The 22051-nt window shown below is 35.3% G+C and overlaps 1 protein-coding gene across 5 annotated transcripts in view; it reads left to right on the top strand.

Annotated features, from left to right (window-relative positions):
- Window positions 1-22051, top strand: part of SNTG1 (syntrophin gamma 1) — a 358591-nt gene that overhangs the window by 238799 nt on the left and 97741 nt on the right. For all 5 annotated transcript variants that reach the window (XM_056333066.1, XM_056333065.1, XM_056333069.1 and 2 more), the window contains 4 exons: window positions 857-959; window positions 2369-2451; window positions 5408-5538; window positions 11896-12025. In XM_056333066.1, coding sequence (XP_056189041.1) covers window positions 857-959; window positions 2369-2451; window positions 5408-5538; window positions 11896-12025 — 447 coding nt within the window. The remainder of the gene's footprint in view (window positions 1-856; window positions 960-2368; window positions 2452-5407; window positions 5539-11895; window positions 12026-22051) is intronic.

Genomic DNA, 22051 nt, shown 5'->3' with positions numbered 1-22051 from the left:
TAAAGGCATGAACAAAAGTCTCAGGAGCAATTGTAGGACAGTACAGAAAGGCTAAAAGCATTCGCAGTCACATAGGTGATTTACACATTCCTGTGTTCAAAATGCAAGCTTCCCTTTGGCAAAACCGAAGCTTGTGCTTATCTAAGACTTAAAGCTTAAAATAGGTACTTTTCCTCTGTGACTGTAGGGAAAATTAGGTCTCTCATCCATGCTGGAGCGCTTTGGCTAAATTTAACTCTGGCTGTTGGAAAGACTTAGTCATAGAATTATGGCACAGCTGTGGAAACTACTGCTGTTGATTTGGCTGGAAATTTATACAACCTCAGGGAGGGGCAGGAGGGGCAGGAATATATATATACACACACATTTAATTATTTATATTATTCATATCACAATTTATATTATTATTATTATTTATACTGATATTATTATTTAGTATTAGTATTAGTATTAGTATTAGTATTAGTATTAGTATTAGTATTAGTATTAGTATTAGTATTAGTATTAGTACATACACGCTTGCTAGGCTGGATGATGCCAGAACTGAAAGAAGGAGGTGCACAGCTGAGCAGTGTCAGGGAGCAAGTTTTACAATAGCACAGTGCAAAGCCAGCGGTATTACAGGAGGCCAATGACACGCCTCCTGCCCCTTTACCTGCATGTGTGACTAGAAACACAACAGACAAGCATATAGCAAGCTTTACACCTTGTTTTCTTTTTTTAAAAAACGTCATTGCAATAAATTGCTAAGGAGTTATGTTCTGGTATGTCAAAGCTGTGTGGTGGTGCTTACGTTTGCTAATACATTTTGGTCATGCATTTATTTCAAGCTGTTCTGTCTGTATTTCTCTTTCAGGTTCAGGTCCTTCGCAATGCAGGGGAAGAAGTGACCCTAACTGTTTCCTTTCTGAAAAGAGCACCTGCTTTTCTCAAACTGCCACTGAATGAAGATTGTGCATGTAAGCCTTTATTACTTGTCCAAAAGAAAACTCAGTTCAATGTTCGTGAATGCTTGCAGCTTCCAAAACTACTGTGCATTGAGGGTGATTGACAGCAGCTTTTTTGTTCAGTGTTGCTGCCTGAATATGAGCTTCTCGTAATTCCAGGTCCTGTAGTAACATTCACCTCAAGCGAAAATTTGCTTCTTTGCTTGAAAAAGAGATCACCATACATTTGGCTGGTATGAGTCAGCAAAGTCACAGGTGAAACAGTGGAATTACATTTAGTTCACAATAGCTCACATCCTGATGCAGGGTATTTAAAAGCATTTTTTCAGGCAGGATCAGGTAACATTTTAGTCTGAAAGAATTTTTTCTTGTAAATGTGAAAATGAGATTGTGTGTGTATGTTTAGAGGGCTTAACTTTACCATTTAAAATTCAGAGGCTCTGGTGAAGATGTCTGTCTACCTAAAAATAAATTACTCTGGGATGATTAGTATTTTGTTTAAGTCCAACTGAGTTTTAGTAAACTAGCCCCATGAGAGGCATACGGAGACAGCTGTCTTCCTTTAATTATATTAAATTGTAAGTGTGGGTGCATAATTGTAGACAGTTGCAGCATATCTAAGCATATTTATATGTCAGCCTGTGCCTTTTGTCCTTGCTGCTTTCCTTCTGCTTCTTGCTCCTAAGAGGGTGAAATGAATGTCTCAATTTTTAAGCAACAAAGAAATAATATTTTGGTTTCAATACCTTTAGCCTTTGATTTTAAGTTAGTAGGAGCTAAATGAACTAAATCATGACGTAATATTTTATACAATACAGTCGAAATACTGTCTTCATCTTTTGCCTAAGTATTAAATTTTATTGAGACAAGAAAAAAATTAGAACATCATATTCTTAAATAAAAATGTATCCCAGTGCATTTGTCCCTTTACGAAAGGCTGTGGTACCACAGAGTACCCGGAGTAACACACAGAAACATGTGTTTGCGTTGATCCTATCATGCTACTTTTGAGGTGCAGTGCTGCAATTTCCTAAGCTGTTACAAGAACAGTTGGAACTGTAGACTTCATAGTGAGTAACAAAAGTGTTATCTGACTAGTTCCTTTAAGTGATAACCAAGTGAGGAAGTACACACTTTCATTATCAAATTTCCAAAAACCTCTGGGGTTTTTTCTTACTAAACAGACTATTAACTCTTCCAAGCAAAGCAGCAGGGTAGGGTTTCTTGAGCCTCCATTCAGCTTACAAAGGCATTCCACTCAAACCAGAAAACAGATACTGGCTAAATGGAAAAAGTAAAGGAAAGTCAGATATGACAAAACTAGTGGGGAGAGGGGAATACATGCTTATATACATACACAAATCTGAATTATAGCGTTATAGATCAATGAAGATTTATTTATGAATTCATACTTGTATTAGGTGCCCCCAGTGACCAAAGCAGTGGCACATCCTCTCCCCTATGTGACAGTGGTTTGCATCTCAACTACCACCCCAACAACACGGTAAGAGTTTACATTTATTTGATGGAATTACACAGAATAATAATAATACTATAATAGCTAAGGGGAAGTATATAAGTATATAAGTGGAAGTAATAAAGGACAGCAACACGGGATGAGCTCTAATTAACATAACCCATAGAGGACAAAAAGACTGGCCAGGTATTATGGCTGGGAATTAAACTATAATAAATTATACCAGCTGAGATTGTGCCTTGATAGATGTGATACTTTTTTTATCTTGGCAATAAGGATTTTGTGAAAGTTTTTTCTTCTAGATTATTTCCACAACACAGGAATTAAAAGTATTCAAATGAAAATATATCTATTTAAGGTAAAGGTTGAAAACTTTTTCAGAATATTTTTCCATTTTTATTTATTTGATTTGTTATCTAATAATTTTGGCAAATGATAATTTAGGTGCATTTTTTTGCGTATTTCTAAGGTGACAGAATTTTACTTCTAGCAATTTAGACTTAAAATCTTACTGAAGAATGATAGCATTATGAGACAAAGTCTCTCTAGGATGAAATGCTACAGGTGTTTGACCAGATTTTTGGTAAAAGATGCCTTAGAAGTACAACAAGGGGCTTTGAACATTTATCTTAGCCAAGAAATGTAAAATTTCCATTATTTTTTATAGTTCTAAAGGGTTTTTTGCTGCATATTTGGCTTTGTGATAGGTGAAAATACACAGATAAAATACAAACCAATAAGTAAGCTGGTGTACAGCATAATTACTACAGATATATTTAAAATACCATAAACATAAGCATTGTTCAGTAGACTTTGCCGTTTCCAATTTTCCACTTGTTTTATTGTTCTTTCTCAATTTACTGGTAAATGTTTTAAATAGGAGCCCAGAAACTTAAAAGTCAATAGCACAGATTTTAAGCCTGACTATAATCCAGGAAACCTTTAGGATTTATACATGTTTCTAGGAGCTGGAACTCATAAAAATGTTATAAAGCCAATAAAATCGGTGTCTTAATGCAGGACAATTAACAAAAAATCTACATACATATGTATTATATATAACTAGTACAGCAACAAGAGAAGTAGACTCATGTCAACAGTCTATATATGTATGCATGTAGAAAGGCCACTGCAGCAGATCTAAACTTACTCTGCTAGCCACTTCAATGCTAACTTTGCGTTCATAATAAAGAACATGCTTTCATTTTTGGGGTTTTTTTTTCTGCAGGTGTTGAAACTGATCTAAACTAGCTACAGTTTCTATTTGAAGTGATAATAATTTAGTGAAACCAAGTCTTTTTCTTTCAGTTTAAATAATATAATCAGATATGTTGAGTCTATAATTCACTCTAAATTAAATTCTTATACTGAAGACCAGGATGTGGTTCTTACCTCAGATGTCCCCTGGTAATGGGAATAGAATGCTTCATAAAAGCAAATGAGACCTCTGTATTAATTCCTAAATTCTGTACAACTCTTAAGACGTGGTCCTTCATTTTTCTCAGAATATTCTCTAGAATTCATTATGACTTATGGCCATAGTCTATTTTTTAATTTATAGCCATGAAAGAGACTTCTGAGTCAAAATTTAGAGTAGACAGGACTGGTTTGGGTCTTTTGTTAAAAATTCAAAATGTTATGCAGGCTAAAGGTAGGGTTAAAATTTCTGGTGCTACCAGATCTATGCCTAGAGTTTGCATGTGAACTTTTTGCTGCATTTCAGCTTTTTCCCTCAAGTTTAATCACAGCTGAAGAAAGGTTCCTGAAAGCATGTCAAAACAACATCCTGGCTTAGTCTTCCTAGTCAATCATTTATTAATTTGGATTGAATCTATTGAATGTTTCACCAGAGATTCAGTGTTTTAAATCAGTGAATCTATTTATGAAAAACCTGCTGTTCAGCTAAATTGATGTCCATAGTGATCATTATTTTATATACATAAAAGATACAGGAACATATATGTAAAAGTAAAGTTCAAGTTGGCAAAGCTTTGTAATTCCGTCAATCTTACACAAAAATTACACTCTAGAAAGATACAAGGAGTACTAAATTTTTGCAATATTTATTTTGTAGAAGATACAGGTAAGAAAAAATATCGAGTCTGAGATTAAAAAAAATTAAATGATGTAGGATTGGCAGGTACAGTTTTACTGATATACTGAAAATAGTACATACATTTCAGTGAGCACCATGCTTCTTCGGAGAAATAACATGATCACTAGCACTATTTTGTAAAGTGTTTTTTAAAGAAAGGAAGAGGTGTTGGATTTTTAAAAATAAATATTGATCATTTCACTTTCTATAAGCATCTCTCATTCAAGTCTGTATTCTGTAATACTGGTGAAATTAGACTAGATAATTAAATATACATTGTAGATATGAACATAGACATGATGAATTTCTATTTTTGTATAAGTAATGTCTTGTCTAAATAAGTAAAACGGAAATACTCATCATAAGCATGTAGTTTTGACTAAACAACTTTCATCACATGTTAAATCTCATGCACAGTTACCACTTTTTGAGTGATGTCATTAGAACAGACATGTATGTATATATGTGCATGGCCACAGGAAATGAGTAAATTATGGGTGTATAGTGAAAAATTTAGACATCACCTTTATACAAGGTACAGGTATAAAACTAGTAGCTGATGATGTGATATGTAGTAGATGGTCATTTTTATTCATAACTAATTATTTTTTAAAAAAAGGACACAATCTGTTTCCCTAGGTTTTTAGAATAGTGTTTCTCACACTTCCTCTAAGCATATTGATGTGGAGGTCTATATAGAATTATTTTATTTGCGAGAAAAAGTTCAGAATATCTCCAGTGCTAGCTAAAACTGATGCCAAATGATCTGGGGAAAGTGGAATACTGCCAAATGGAATATAAAGTCTCCTAAGCCTTATCTCTCTCTTTCCAAATCTAATGAGTACTTCTAATGAAGCCCAAAACTGAGGACTTTTTAATGTTTTTCAGGATACATTATCATGTTCCTCATGGCCAGCATCCCCAGGACTTAGGTGGGAAAAAAGGTGGTGTGATCTCCGATTAATTCCACTTCTTCATTCACGATTTTCCCAGTACGTTCCAGGATCAGATTTGTGCAGGTAAAAAAGTTCAGAAGGTTGAAACGACTTCTTGACTGACAGATATGAGCCTTAGGGAGTTGTCTTGTGTAAAGGAATGTCATTATTAGTTCCACTTAAGCTGTCAGAGACATAAAACATAAGAACTTTGATAAAGGTCTCTCTAGGTCCACCTTAGCCAATATTCTGCTCTGACATCAGCCAGGACCAGGTATGTGAGGAAGATGTGTGATCTTTCCACTTGCACCCAGTGGTCTGCACATTTCTCAGTTTGAGATTGCACATAGGTCATCATATTTAGTAACTGTTCATGTTCCGGTCCTCAAAAGATTCTTTATGAGCTGCTTTATTTTATAGCTCTGTTTTTTTGCAATGAACTGTGCCATTGAGCTCTACAATGTAATTATATTTTTAATAAGTACTTCCTTCTGTTTGAGTTAAATGTCTTGCTTGGTAACTTCATTGGGTGAAATAATCTTGTTGTTCAGGAACAGCAGTGGCTGGCTGCCTCATGTGGAAGTTGAACCAAGAGCAGAAGGTGGTAGCAAGGCTGGATGAGGCAGTGTCCACACAGACAAGGGCCCTGTCCCACTGCCCCCAGCAGGGGAGCAGAGCAGGCCTAGGGGTGATCTTCAGATGAATCCATCCTGATGAGGTGCGGCTCAGGTCAGGCTGGGAAGTGATCCTACAGGTCAGATCCGAATCAGCAGAATATATGTCCAGGCATGGCTGTAGCTGCAGCCAAACTGAAGCGAGGACCAAGGGTGAGAGCCTGAGCTGATAAGCAGCTCCCTAGTGAAGTGTGAGACAGCCTTCACCCCAAGCTCTTCCACAGAACTCCGATCCCAAATCCCACAGCCACACCATGGCAGAGCTGGCTTCAAGCACAGGCCACTGGTCCCCCAGGAGGGGAAAAAGAGTGGACTCTGGGCTTTGACCAGGGGGAAATGTTAAATAAGCATTCTTGATTTACGTTTTTATAATTTCAGATGACTGTCTTCTCTTTTCCAATTTGAAGGATCCCTATTGTGACCTCATTTTAGGGAAACCCTTATCTAGTTCTGATTATCCTTGTCATTCTCTCCGTTTCTTTTCTAATATATCTTATATATGACAAGGTGATTGTGACTGCAAGGAGGATCCATCATGATTTATATTAAGACTTAATGATGTTTTCCACTTTTTTACTGTTTTTATCTTACATACTTTGTAATAATCTATTACCTTTTGACTGTCACTGAGCATGAAGGTGATGGTTTTCAGAGAAATGTTTGTAGTAACTCTTATATTTCTTTCGTCAATGTTTATAGCTACATTAGGGTTGTTGCTTACATATAGCTAAGGTTATTTTTTTTCCCCATATGTGTTACTTTGCATTTGTTAACATTGAATTTCATTGTGATTTTTCCCCCAATCACTGGGAGAGCTGTCCAAAGCTCATAGTCAGGTTTAAATTTATTGCAACATTGTTTTGGGATGACCATGGCTGGACACCAGGTGCCCACCAAGGGACTCTATCACTCCCCTTCTTAGCAGGGGAGGGGAGGGCAGAGAAAATAAGATGGAAGAAAAGTCATGGGTCGAGATAAAGGCAGCTTAATAAAGCAAAAGCAAAGGCTGTGCACGGAAGGAAAGGAAAACAGATTTATTTTCAGCCTCCCATCAGGCAGTGGTGTCCATTCATTTTCCAAGAAGTAAGGCTTCAATATGCATAGTGGTTGCTCTGGAAGAGAAATGTTGTGATAATGAATCCCCCCACTCCTCTGTTCTCTTAGCTTTTGTTGCTGAGCAGACATCATATGGTATGGAATATCCCTTTGGTCAGTTTGGGTCAGCTGTTCCAGCTATGTTCTCTCCCAAGATCTTGCCTACTAACAGCCCTACTGGGTGACGCATGGGGAATGTTGGAGCCCTGATGCTATGCGAGCACTGCTCTGCAGCATCCAAAACACTGGTGTGTTATCATCACCTTTTCTACCTACCAGTGCAAAGCACAGCACTTTGAGGGCTGCTACAGGGCTCAGCCAGACCCAGTACAGTCACATAGACCTACAACTTGTCATTGTTTAGTTTAATATTATCCTAGTAAATCAGAAGAAATCAGAAGGGAAGACAAGAATATTCTGGAATGTTCACTTTTTTTATGTATTACGCAATCACATAGAAAAGAAAGTAGCTAAAAAATCCAACAGGACAAAGCAGATCAATAAGCTCATGCTTGTTAAAAGTTTTAAATACCTAGGCATTGTGTGGATTAATTTATCACCTGTATATATAAGAATGAAGTTCCAACACTAACGCTAAAGAATTCTGTGCATTCCAGCATGTAAGTCATTAACCAGAAGACAGATGTGTAGTTACACAGCATTTTTCTCCATTATTCCTTATTCTAACCAATCAGAAACATTAAACTCTTGAAATAAGCACAAAGGACTTCTCATTATGAGGCTGTGAGGCCTTACTAATTGAAATAAACTCTAGCTTTCCTGTGCCTTCATATCTGCCAGCTTAGATGTGGGAGTCTGGGAAGAATAATGTGTTATGCTATACCCTGTCAGCTCATCAGGCATTAGCAGTTTAAAATTTCCTGGTCCTCCATTCAAACACATGTAAATTTACCGTATTAATAAAGAAAAGCTTCATTAATCTTTCTGGAAAGACTGTTTTGTGAAAGAACCTTCCCCGTATCTTTTTTTTCTGTTACGCTCACCCTTCCAGTGTTTCTATGGGTCCTACAGTCAACAGTTACCATCTGCCCCCAGGGGTGGGTTTATGACACCCCTGCCAAAACAGGGGAGTTCTTCAACCTCAGCTTGGGATTTGCATGCAGTTAATTCTATTGTTTCTTATAACACCCTGCTTCCTTCTCTTTGGTCTCAGCAAACATTTGAAAGTTGCACAAAAGCCTCCAATGGCCTTAGTTGATTATAAGGGCTGTTGTTTCTTAGAAGTACGCTACGTGGGATTGCCAGCATTTTTCCTCTTCACAGAGCTGCAGTTAAAGCAGGTTAGGCACTAGGTGTTTCACCAGCAGGTAATTGTGAAGCTAAAAACAGGCTGCAGCTATTGACTGGTAGTAGCAAAATCATATTTACATGGCTGCATAATCCTTGTTCTATTGAGGAGCAATGGCTGTCCCAGGAATTCAGGGTGTAAACCAAAGGCTACAATGGTTTATTGCCTGAACTGAAAGGGAACAGGAAAGAGTCGCCACTGAGGCAGGAGGTGTTTCAGCTTAATGTTTAAGAATGGTTGAAATAGAAATAATTAAGAGCATGAAGCATAAAGGGCTCAAAATCCTAAAAAGTCAGATCTGAGATCTGTTCTGCTGTATACTTCAGATAAGATATTAAATTGAATAGAATTACTCATGTGGAAAATTAGGACATATTCAACTGTTCATAGATTTAGGGTTTTAAAATTCAGTCTTCTGCATCGATAAAACAGAAGCTTAAAGTACGCATTGTAGAACCTGTATGTTAGAAATTTTTTTCAGGTAGAAGTGGTATTACTGAGATTTGAAATTCTGGAAAATAAATTGAAAAGTGTATTAATACAAAACAAGATAACTGCATTAGTACTCAAATCTTGAAAAACTGCTCTGCTTATTTTCTCTTTGTGTCCTTCTGTGCTGTCTAACATGAGGAAATATAAGTACTTAAATAAAAATGCAGTATAAATATGAGAGGAAGTGGGATTTTCTTCAAAAAAGAATATAACCAACAGTTTATGTTGCTAGCAGGCAGTTTATATGTGTTTTAAATTACTTTAAACATTTTAAAGTGTGACTCCCTCTCAAAACTTTTTATGAGAGAAAGGCAGATAATTTTTAAAAGATACTGCTATAAAGAGCAACATTAAGGAAAGGATATTGAAAATAATGTAAGAAAGCAACATGAAATAGGATTTAATTAATTGCGTTTTCTGTAGTTAGTATTTACAAGGCTGTTTTCACTATATAAAGCTTAATAACTTTTTATATTTCAGAGTTTGAAAAGGCTGGCACAGAAATACATCATCTTGTTATCACATACACTATTATGCCTCATAATCATATTCTAGCTTTTCTAGTGGAAAGCTTGAGATGCATGAATTCCAGAGGTCATTCAGGTTAATCTTGGAAAACTTACTAATTTCAAGTATAACTCTTGTGTTCCAGAAGTCAGAGAACCTGAAATGTGTAGCTGAATGACAATTCATCTGATTGTAACAGTGTTTGCTGTATTATAAAATGATTAATCTACTATTTGTTCTATTTAATACAGAACACATTTAATATGTTATGTTTTTCAGTGGTTTGTAGTATTACAGACTTTGGCTGGTAGGCTAATTAAATAAAATACTATTAAAATAAGGCTATCTAAGCCTAAGGCTATCTAAGGCTAAGGGTATCTACTGCCCAGACACATTCAGAAGTAATTTATTAGATAGCCATGCATCTTATTGCCTGTGCTTATTGATATGTGGGCAAGAACATTCTGAATGAATGGTTTTGTATGTGCACAGATCAAATACCTAGGAACAGTAGGAACAATTTGATCCCCTGAATGCATCAGATTTGTTGTGTTTAGCGTAAAGGAAAAATTGTGCATCAGGATTGAATCTGGAACATACGGGGTTTTCTTTGCTTGTGCAGGTTAGTGTCACACATTCATAGAGCCCTTGGAATCCTGCTCTGGTTTATAATAGGCTGTGTAAAAAGAAAGGAAGTCCTGAAAATAATGCTGTTTTTCTTGAAAGAGATAATCAACAGATTTGAACATTATGGTATGCTCTTCATGTAAGGACTTCAAAATTTATTCTGAAAGAATTAACTATTTATATTTATAGCCGTTTAAAATAAAGGATATAGTAAATAAGTTCTAGCTACATTACCTAAAGATGCTTTAAATAAATCTTTCTCAATTATTGTGAAAATGAGACATTGAAAGAAGTAGTTCTCAGTTTGTACCTTTGGGAATTTAAAGAAAATTCACTAGCCATGTGAAAAGGCAACTAAACTGGTAGTTTAGCTAATGGGTTTAGATAAATCACTGGTCTCTGCATGATCATGTTAGGATATATAAGCCTTATCCTTCTGTAAGAGGTAGTTCTCATGATGGGACTCTCAAAGAAAAGGCATGTGTCAAATTCATTTTTAATGCTTCTCCTGACTGAAGGAAAACCCTGTACTTGACACAGATGCAGCAAAGACCTTTATGATAGAGATAGATATTATCTCTACATTCTATAGATCTAGAATATAATTTCAAGAGGTAAACAAAATCTTTGCAGAACAGATAGATACCTTTCTTGAGATGTCAGAAAGTGTTATCAGTGACATTCAGTTTTACCCTGAAGATAACGCTCACTTTACTTGAGCCATTCTCAAAGAATCTGGATGACATACTTAATTTAAACCATGAATTGGTCATAAACAGATGGGTTTGTAGCAGAATGCCAGCAGTGGCACTTGAACTTGATATGCTCTGTATGTTTAGTAATCTCTTACTATGGGATAAGGATTTATATTGAGGTTTTTTGGTTCTGAAGTCAGAGGCCTGAGAGCCTTCCAAAGGCCATTAGCTAAGAACGCTATTTACTGAAGAAGTTAGGTCTGCTACTGCTTTAGCATCTGAAAGTTTTCTCTTGTTCTGCAATTGTTCGGTGCTCAGCTGTGGAAAGTCTGTCTGTGATGCATGACAGATTATTGTGTAGGTGCTGGGGTAGAGGCACCCAGGTGGCCACTGCTTTTTTCATGGGATGTCTCTTGGCATTCCAGTGTATTTTGGTAATGAACCTATACTCAGAAATGCAGTTGAAAAAATCGTTAGTGGCACCTGACCAATTTTGAGTTCAGCTCTTCTATTAGTAGTTCAGAGGAGGAAGAAAATTCTATAAGCAAGAGAAACCAACAAGGGATGTCCAGAAAGGAATCTTACTGCATTTAAACAAGGTATTAGAAAAAACGAATCAAAAGTTATTAAGAAAAATGTACTGGTATTCCACTGATTTTTGCAAATAGTTGCCTACAGTGTCCAATGCACACTGTCTTTCTCTGTGATCTGCAATATTAAAGTATTAACTCTCTGGTATGCATCAGATATTTCATGTTTTTAGCTTCTGAAGTCATGCACTTTCAGTCAAGGTTCTGTGGAGCTAGTCTATGGGGCTTTTTTATAGCTTCATGGAAACTTAATATAGTCTGAGTTGACCTTTTAGCATGATCATTTTAATATGTCAGGTATTTATAAAACAGGAAAACTAGCAATTTATCAGTGTTCAGTGGCTGACCTTCATTGTAGTTGAAAGAAAAGCATTTCTACAAGTATTGTTAAGATGATATGTTAGAACAGATGAAATTTTCTTCTGACCTGATCTGTTGTGACATGTCTATAGGCAAAATGCGTTCCAAGTAATTGCTGTGGATGGAGTTTGCAGTGGAATAATTCAGTGTATCTCTGCTGAAGACTGTATTGACTGGCTACAAGCAATAGCAAGTAACATTTCCAGCCTCACAAAGCACAATGTAAGTATGGATCCAAGTAAGCCAGAATGTTTCCCAATCACATTTGATTATAACTGTCATAAAAGCCTAATGGGTTCACACACAGAATTGTCCGCATATAAACAATGCTTGAGGCTGTCTGAAAGAAGTCAACTCAAGTTTGTCACCAAATCAGACTTTGTGAGAAATCATTGAATGGGAAAATATTCTTCCCTACAGTCATACAGTTCACTTCATCACTATCAAAGTTATTTGCTTCTTAGCAATACCAGCTAGGATTAGAAACGAAGACCAGACACACAAGAGAAAGCCAGGTGTAATGGATAAGCACATATAAAAGAAAGGAATTCTGTACTTTCTTGATAGTTTAAGAAAGCATATCTATATAAAGACCAGCTTATTCAGATCTGAATTAGATATCTAAGTCTGTTTAAGTAGCATTTAACACAAGGAGAATGACAAGGTGCTTCTGTGGTGTACATACAAATGTTCATTATCAGCAAAGATTAAAAGCATTTATGCTTCATGCACTGTACTTTTATGATCTGACCTTGTGTGATAGGTATTTCTTGTTATGAATGTTATGCAAAAGTTTTGCTAAAATACTAGTAAGTTCAATTGAAAGGTCTTTGGACCTTCCTAGGTAGGATGTATTTTGCATTTCATAGATGACATGTAGTTTTTCCTGTAGGGGTCTATATTATGCCTTTCCTGGTTTTCCTCAAAAAACACAGAACACATGGGTAACTCCATTATTTTGAATTGAGTTGTAACAAGGAACACCTTGAGGATTTAATTTATATTCTTTCAGATTTCCTTAAGCCTGCTTTAGTCTCCCAAACCTGCCTATGAATTTGCTTTTTTTTCAAGTACAGGGAACACATGGAAGTAAGTTATATTTCTTGGAGATTTATATTCAAGATGCAAAACTGTGTTCCATCTGGCAGCAATATGTAAAAGTCATTGTATTATAAAAACGTGACAGACAAATTCATCCACCATCTGCAAGCTTCTATGCAGTATAAGCCAACTCTATGGTTATTTATTCATCCTTACAATGCTGTTGCTATATAGAACATTTCTTGTCTCAGTAATCATCCTGACAATTGAGGGTGCTGTTTTTTACTCTTGCCATCTTTAGATCAGACTATTAATGGTTCTTGCTACCTAAAGCAGTGTATGTGTTTACTTATAACAATACATTAATCCACCTAAATTTTACCTGGTAATGCTTTATGTAGCTCTGATGAGACTAATTGTGGTTGTTTAGTGTAATTTGAATTCTGGTAACACACTGTTGTTACATGTGTTTTAAACATTTTAAATGTTTAAATGTTTTAATTAAAAAAAAATAATTAATGTTTTAAAAAAAGAGTACAGTTTATAATTCTACACTAGTTTCCATAAAATACAGAAACAATGTATCTGGTGTTTTATAAGATGGAAATAGTAATAGACTTTCATGTCAGCCACGGTTTTTACTTTATCCCAAATACAACCTGTAAAACAAACTGTGAGAGTTAGGTAGGGCTTATGATAATTATCCATTAATCTATTTTTAGAACTGTCCTAATTGTTCATAGCCCATATGAATTTATGGAAACCAATGAGACTCCCTTTTCTGTAATATGCTTTTCTTTTAAATTGTCAGTTGCCAGAAAGAATCAGTTATTTGACAGCCTATGTGGTGAGTGAATATAAGAGACATTAGGAACTCAGAGGGGAAAAAAAACCAAACTGTTGCTCAGAACAATGATTAGATGTGATTAGAGGTCCCTGTATTTTCTTTCTTTACAAGATGGTTATTGACATACACATACTGTTGATGTTAGCATTTTTGCTCTGAGAGGGGCATTTACAGTCATTCTCCCTTACTGTACCACCCAGTACCAAAGAAACAGAGTCTAGGTATTTATTTGAGCTTTTGGACAATTGACTGTTAGTTTCAATTAACTTATTTTTGTTTAGGGGTTATGGAAAATAATTTGTTTCATTTAAATGCTGTGTAGCTCGTAGAAATGTTAACTTACATGCTCTTTCTCACCTCTACCTTTTCAATAAGAAAGAAGCAGGTGAAAACAAGAAAGGCTATGAAAACTAAATTGTTTCTGAAAGCATTTCCTTTACCATTGTTTCAAGTCTGGGGTCTGTAGATTTGGGTGGGATTCATATTGCCTAGCTTTAGTTGTCTTAAAGCAGAATGTCCAAAGACTGATCCTTACAATTTACTTTCAACATCTATTTTATGATGATATTAATTCCCTCAGGACATGTCAATCCTTCCTTTGGCTGGTAAAGGTACCCTAGGGTGGTGAGTTCAGACTCAGTACCTAAGGAGATACATATATCCTGTCACTGGTGTCTTTGAGGGGCCAGAGAGAATTTCTTTGAATAAATCTGCCAAAGAAATGTCTGGATATTTTTACAAAACGGATACTAGTTTCAACCGGAAAATCTGAATATATTTCACACGCAGGCTGGCTGAAAAAAAAAAAAAAAGTCATCTGATGATTCAAACCACACAAAAGTGTGCAGGAATCACATGTCTTTATCTCCCTATGTTCCCAAATATATCTTATAGTTGTGAAATGTGAGACCACAGCTCCAAAAATCTCATGTTTGAGTCTATAGTTCTAAATTATTATAAGGATAATGTCAAAATCTGTGTCACGATCTAATATGTCTACATCTGACAGAAAGATCATGTGACTCACTTGCAGAATCGTCAGTGTAGCCAGTCTCTACCAGAGAGGAAGAAGATAACGAAAAGGCAGGAGTAGAAGCAAAACTAAAATGTCTTGACGTTATCATTTTTGAAAGACGGTGTTGCTATCTGAATATATGTAATGAAGGCTGGAAGATGGTGTCTGCAAGCAAACACATTTTGCCTGCAGTGGTTAGACTGTCAATCATTGTACAGTGTGAGATAAAACTTGTATTATTATGCAACAAGATAGTTAGAGCTTTAATACAGAGATACATGAAATTATATTCTGACTAGTAAAGAGATGAAACAGAAATATCAATATGCTCACTAGTATAGTTGACTTCATTTCAAATTTCCATCAAAAGACAGACTTCAGGTATGCAATCTTTTTATTTTTATGAACCAAATTAGAACTAGTGTTCTGCACTTTTGGACGTGACTTAATATCACACTCTAATTGATGATGTGATGAATTGATAAAAACCATACATTTCTGAAGATGGGTTTCTCTCCAACTTGAGTCACTTGAACTGCAACTGTGTTAAAAATTCATCAGTTTTAGTAATAGCCTCAAAAAACACAGGATTTATATTAAATCCATAGTTTAGTCTAAGCAATCCTGAAACTGAAGTTCATGTGCTGAAATCTGAATATACTAAGTTGAACCTAGACTTGGGAATTCTAATTCATCTATGAATCAAAGAGGTAGAAGAGGCTTTTATCTCTTTTTTTTTTTTTTTTTTTTTTCTGCCAGTTTGTATGGCAGGCCAAAGATGATTAGAAAGAGAGCAAGCTGCAATTGAGACTGATTTCTATTCTTTACCATCTATTTTGTTAAATAATTTTATGAGTATAGTATCCAATAGATAACATGACTTTTAAAGAAACTGCTCTGGAAGAATCTAAGAAAATATTCCCAAATCCTGTGCACTATAAAGAGCCACCTGTTGCCAATACAACCCTAATTTATGTGGTGCAATTTTCAAGGGACTTGAAGGGAAAATTTTCAATGGCTTTAGCCGGGGTGAGATTTTACCCAAGATCTTTTTCACATTTGATTTGATTGAAAATTGTTTGGGTGCCACAATATTTTATTTAAGTGCCATCAAAAGAAAAGAAAAAAAAAAAAGATGGAAGCTTTATGTCTTCATAACAAAAGAATAATTTAAAAGTACATGGCAGTTAGTATCTTCTAGGATATAGCTTAACAGATTCTTTGGGGATTTAGCATCCCAAGTCATTATTTTTCACTCTCGCCCATTGCTTTCTCTATGGCAGATTTTTCTGTAGCGAGTACAATGATACTTTTCCCTTTCTTTTCCATCATTTACTTGGGATACAGTGCATCAATTGCACATTTATGCTTCTTACATTGAAGCTAGTACATGACAGAGAAGAAATAACATGAAAACATGAACTTGATCAGTCAGGTGTGGCAGGCAACTGAGGTAAGATTACTAAGCAGAAGGTGACAAAAAGTTAGTTTAAAATTTATCTTGAGAATGCCCATAACATCTTGCAAGATTCACTTTACAGTACCTTCAATTTATTCCATCATGGTACATTTTCTAGGTAGAATAACATGTAACGCTGAAATTAATGGGACACACACATGTTAGTGGTAGAAGCATGGCAATGGTGTGTAAGCAGTAGGATTAAGATGCCTACAAACTTAAGTATGAATTTGGCACAATGTCTGTGTTTTCCTGAACTTAGGCCTTTACTTTGAACAAAGTTAAAAAATTCAATCAAAATTGTGACTTAAATCACATACTGAAAATGTAATGCCTAATGAAAGAAACTGCTACTCACTGCAGATATAGAACAATAATACATTATTTTACAGTGCTGAAGTTTGGGTAATTGTAAAGGGGTTCTATAAGTCACGGGGTAAAGGGAGAGGGGGAAAGTAAAAAAAAAAAAAAAAAGGACAGAAAAAACCTAATTAGAATAATATGATCTGTTCCACATGGGGGAAGAATAAATTTATCATAGGACTACATTCGGTGTTCAGTAAGTTATCAATATAAATTAGTAGTACACATCTCATTTTTCTGGTGGATGCTATCATCAGTAAGAACATACTGTGGAATGTTATATTACGTAAATAATTGAATGTCACTCATACAAATTGAATAGATTTCATGTTTTAATTTTTCAGTTGAAATACCATGGCAGACTATCAGATGCTCTGATGTTAGTCATTTTGAAGTTCTCAGGGATTTTGTGCTCTTAAAGTTAAATAGTATTTTAACACAATTCACAGCACATTTTTGTTGGTTACTGAGTTACGCATGTTTGGAGAAAATCCAAATAGATCAACATTAGTATCAAACCTCATACAGTGGTGTATTATGTAGTAGTGCAAAAAGACAAATACTATCTCTAAATTAGAAGTTGAAAGCCTCATAAAGTGAATACCAAAACAATAGAGGATTATAAGAAGCCTTCATAGTATTACTACTATACTAGGTTTTTTTGCATATATGATTTACTTTTCCCAAGACAGAACTCCTCAGATAAATTGGACGTTATCAAATAAATGTTACATTCAACTGGATTTTAAGCATTTAGGTGTTGCAGCACTCTCCAAACTAGCCAGCTGCAACAAGGTCTTTTACCATCACATACCAGCACACTCTTCATGCCAGTCCCTCTGCTGCCTTCTCCTCATCTCTCTTCACCCAGAGAACGCATGCTCTCGCTCTCTCTTCTCTTCACTTCTTCCTCTCTCTTCCTTGGCTGCCCAACCACTTGACAGAAGCAACCACAGCTGCACCTTGTCTACATCAGCCAGCCCACCGCCCCTGAAGCCAGCCCACAGCTGTATGTTATCAATGTTAATTAACCCAGCTTCATTCCTCTACATTTAGGCATTCAGATGTTTACAGAGTTCTGACACTTCAATTTTTTGTTCTGCATCTCATTCTTAACCTTGCAAAGGGAAGTCTATAGAGGTAGCCATTCAAACAGTGATGTTTAGGTCTCTGTAGGAACATTTAAAACTCAGAACTGGGCACACTTGTAATATACTATTGCTGGTTTGGTTTGGTTTCGTTTTTTTCATATATGATTCTCTTAAGGCACATAGATTTAAGTGAATAAATTGAGTCAGCACAGCATCAGAATTACATATATCAAATCTCTTCTATCTTTCCTCCCTTTTTTAACCAGGCTGACATTTAAAAACACATCTGTTTCTACGTCACTGTACCGACTGCTACATAGGGCTGTGTCTCATTTTTACTCACATTCTGGGCAATTTGATGCATGTCTTATTTTACTAACTTGTTGATTGAAGAGTTGTGGGATATTTTATATCCTCTTGGATGTACTGATATAGCTGCAAAGAAAAATTAAGTCGTGCCAAACTGTGTTGCTCTTGCTCTAGCGTGTTTCATCTGTGTTTTTATAATGTCTTTGAGTTTAAAGGACAATGTCTACTATGTGGCAGGTGAGGAAAAAAGTGCAAGAAAAGAATATTTCTCCCAGGATAGTCACCTTATCTGGGAAATTTGTTGCAAGAAACTTCTGTCTTCATAGTTGGAGCATTTGTTATGGCACATTCTGATTGTGGTGACAGCACTCATCATTAAAACACGCAATCTTACAGTCTTGATTTGGAATATACATTGCAAACTTCAATTAGTCATGATAGCTTTTCAAATGAAATAAAATTGCATTTCTCTACCAAACTTCTCCCAAATATTAAGTCTATTAATGCAATTTTTAATAATCTTTCCAGTTTGCTGTACATAGTATCACAAGTCTTGCAGTGGCTAATAATATCTAATAAAAATATTATAATATGTATTATTATGAATTACAACTGTACAGCTCTGAAATACAATTTACGAGAAGCAATATCCTAAAAGACAACAAAATCAAAAGCCTTTCTTTTTAAACATTCTGCAACCAGGAGAACCACAGTTTACCTGTTAAATGTCAGCCTTAAAAAAGAAAGCCATATTATTGAAGAGAGAATATAATTGCAGTTTTATATATGATGCTGTCACACAGCAAAGTATCCTTGCACTTTATATGATTCATCCAATTTTGTATGGAGTTAAATTAAACTGTAGTCTTGCACTAGTATTTAAATAAAAGCAAAAAATCAGAATATTAAATACCTTCTTTAATCTATGAAGGATTTCTATTTAGCTCTGAGTCTTTCTCTTCCTTCATTCCATTATTATTGAAGGCTTAAGTTGACGGACTTTAATAAAGGCTCTAATCTTAGTTACAAGACACTTTGGAGGGATGTCATACTTGCTCTCAACATCCCAACCTGGTGAAAGGTAACAAAAAAGCCTGTAATTAACAAAAAAACCCAACACTAACACCACCAACAAAAAAAAAAACCCAAAACAAAACAAACAACACAACCCCCCAAACAACAATATAAACCCACTTCATTGATTTAAAGTGGTCAAGAAATGGTGACAAGAATAAAAGAAGTAGGAGCAGCCTGACTGGGAACACAGGTAAGCCACTTGGGTTTTTGCAGAGAGGTAACACATGGAAAAATAAAGCACTCATTATAAATTGGCCTTTCGTGCCAAAATGCCAAGCTGCCCTTTCAGTAGCAGTTGGAGACTTCCAGATACTTTAACCTGTTTTTTGTTGTGCAGTAAACTGTTCAATATTCCACAGTTGGTTTATTTTAAGTGAGAACGTGTTGAAAGTGGCTGTTGAATAACAAACTGCTGTTGATAAAACAGCAACTGGGAACTGGGAGGCTAGGCAATAATAATCTTTCGGTTTTGTATCCTCCTCTTTCCTGTCTTAAAAAAAAAACCAAAAAGAAAACATAAATATAATTTCTGTTTTAAAGCAAGATTAGCTTGTTTTCACATCTTTTTCCTCTTTACTCACTTTTAAAATATATTTTTAAAAGGCAGTTACATCAAAAGTTTTGCCTTTCTTCCACAACCAATCAAAAAAATAATTAAAAGAAATTGAAATATACTCAAAAAGTCATAAAACCTTTCAGGGTATACATTGTTAGTAGGCTAATGAGTTGAAAGCACTTTCTCCTTTTGCTTATCTTGCCATACACATCCAGCATATTCAGGTAGTGCACAGCTTATATTCGCCTGAGGAATAGACTCAGAGGAAATGGCAGAGGGGTGGGGGTTTAAAAGACAAGAATTTCAGTCGTTCCGGGACAGTTTTAAGAGGTTGGGGCAAATAAGTGACTTGACAGGGAAATAGTCAAAAGAGCAGATGACCACTAAGCAGAATGTGCTGCAAAGGAAATGAGCCCCAAATACTTTGGACTTGCCATTTCTCTACTAACAAAAGTTATTATGAAACTGTGGCAAGTTGCTTATCTCCTCAAAATACCTCGCGTCATTAAGTGGTGGGCATCTGCGGGGAGAGTCTGAAAGGTCTGAAACTATAGCCTTGCTGATCGCCTGTGTGTGCATGAACATGATTGCAGGGGTCTTTTGTTTGTTGTGGTTTTTCACCAGTTTGTTTATTTCAGTATATGAGGTAATTATATACAAAACTTATTTCAAAGGCTGTTTATTGAGGTCCTGAGATCAAGGTTGGAAAACTGTGAATCAAGCATCTTGTTTCATTCTCATTTTCCAATGCATGTTACTCTGTGACTTACTGCACTGAGGAATTATTAATTTCATTTGGAGTTTTTTACCTTTTTGAACTGTTTATAATGACCATATGAGAGATTTTTTTCTCTCTTTTTTAATTGTTTCAAAAACTTTTTTTAACAATTTTACAGGCTGAAAATATTACACTGATCAGGAGCTGTAGTACAGTGAAATGAAGGAAAATTTTCTTTACTGCATTTATGGAATCACTTGAGACAACTTTGGTCTTAAATAACCCTAACTTACTTAGAAAGTAATGTAAAACAGAGCTTACATTGATTTCTTTGCAATTGTGTGATTTTCTACCCTTTCTGATAGTGTTTCAGGTTAGAAAACCTAGAAAAGTTAATGTTCATGAATGAAAATATTTAGTTGAAGTAGTTTTCTTGAGTTAATTTAGGATCTTCCTGGCAAGTAGTGGATAAAAATAGATTTGTTGGGGAATGCAGATGCCTTAAACATGAAAGGATTTTTGATTTTCTGGATTTGTCCTGATTCTTCAATACAAATAACTTTGTACTTTACTAATAGGTACAAATATGTACACAGAGAATAGATTTCATACGTGTTAAATGTTAAGAAGGAAAATTATATTAAATCTATATAAAATGTATAAATATTTTGTTGTTTCGTTTCTTTCTGAAATCAAACCTGCAATCCTTTGTTATATGGAACGTCTTAGAAGATATTAATCATGTATATTTGCTATTAAAATGACTATACATTTTTATATTTGATTCAGGTAATCAATTCTTTATTCCCCAATTTTTATTTTTTATGAGCCAATTATCAGTTATGTCTGGGTACTCTGTCAAGAGAGCACTTTATGGCTAAAGTGTACATACTGGGTTCATAGATTCTGTGTTGATATGAGATCTCCTGTGATAGGAAAGGTAGTCACTGACTTTTAGGTATAGAGAATGAGGAAATCATAAACTACTGGAAAGGAGGCAACCAGGTAGTTAAAAAATGCCTGTTCATCACACCTGTGACTACTTAATGGTTCAGTATCATAAAAAACAACATCAAATTCAACTGAGGAAGAATTTGATGCATGTTAATGCTTCCACTTACTTTTAGCAATATTAGCAGAAAGATGGTGTAAGGTCAGTGCAGATATACAACTTAGTTCTTTAACATGATAAATTCCAATTTTATTCATGAGGCTACTTTTGAATGTTGTAAGACAAACCTTATTTCTAGTTCAAATCACTGATATTTTACTGATCTTTCAGTGTGATGCATTGCAAGCACATAGAAAACAAGTAAAAAGTAATTTTATAGCCCATTGTGTCAATAATACGTTGACCATTTAAATAACAGGATAAAGTGATTTTTTTCTTTAGATCATATTATTTAGTGGCAGATTCAAATATGTGCAACTAATCTGTGTAGGGGTGATTTATTTGCATGTTTCATAGGTTTCCTGTTTGTACAGACAAACAAGGAGTCTTAATAAAAAAGCAGAATAAAACAGTATATGTCCAGATTGCAAAAATGTTTGCAAGTCTTATCGGTGAATGATCATACAAATTTATGGCAGTTTTCTCCAAGGAAGAATCTTTACCTGCCTAGCAGAAAATATTGTTTTCATTGTGTTGATTTCCTAAGGTAATTTTGTAAGGTAATAAAAGGGATGAAAAAGTTCCTATGGTGTGTCAACAGGCTGTGGCTTCTCACATAATTCAGCTGATTTAACATTATCAAAGGAGTTTTAACAGTTCT

This window comes from Falco biarmicus, chromosome 3 (genome assembly GCF_023638135.1).
Source record: "Falco biarmicus isolate bFalBia1 chromosome 3, bFalBia1.pri, whole genome shotgun sequence".
Classification (NCBI taxonomy): domain Eukaryota; kingdom Metazoa; phylum Chordata; class Aves; order Falconiformes; family Falconidae; genus Falco; species Falco biarmicus.
The sequence above is the reverse complement of the archived record's forward strand: the minus strand, read 5'-3'. Positions and strand labels throughout refer to the sequence as shown.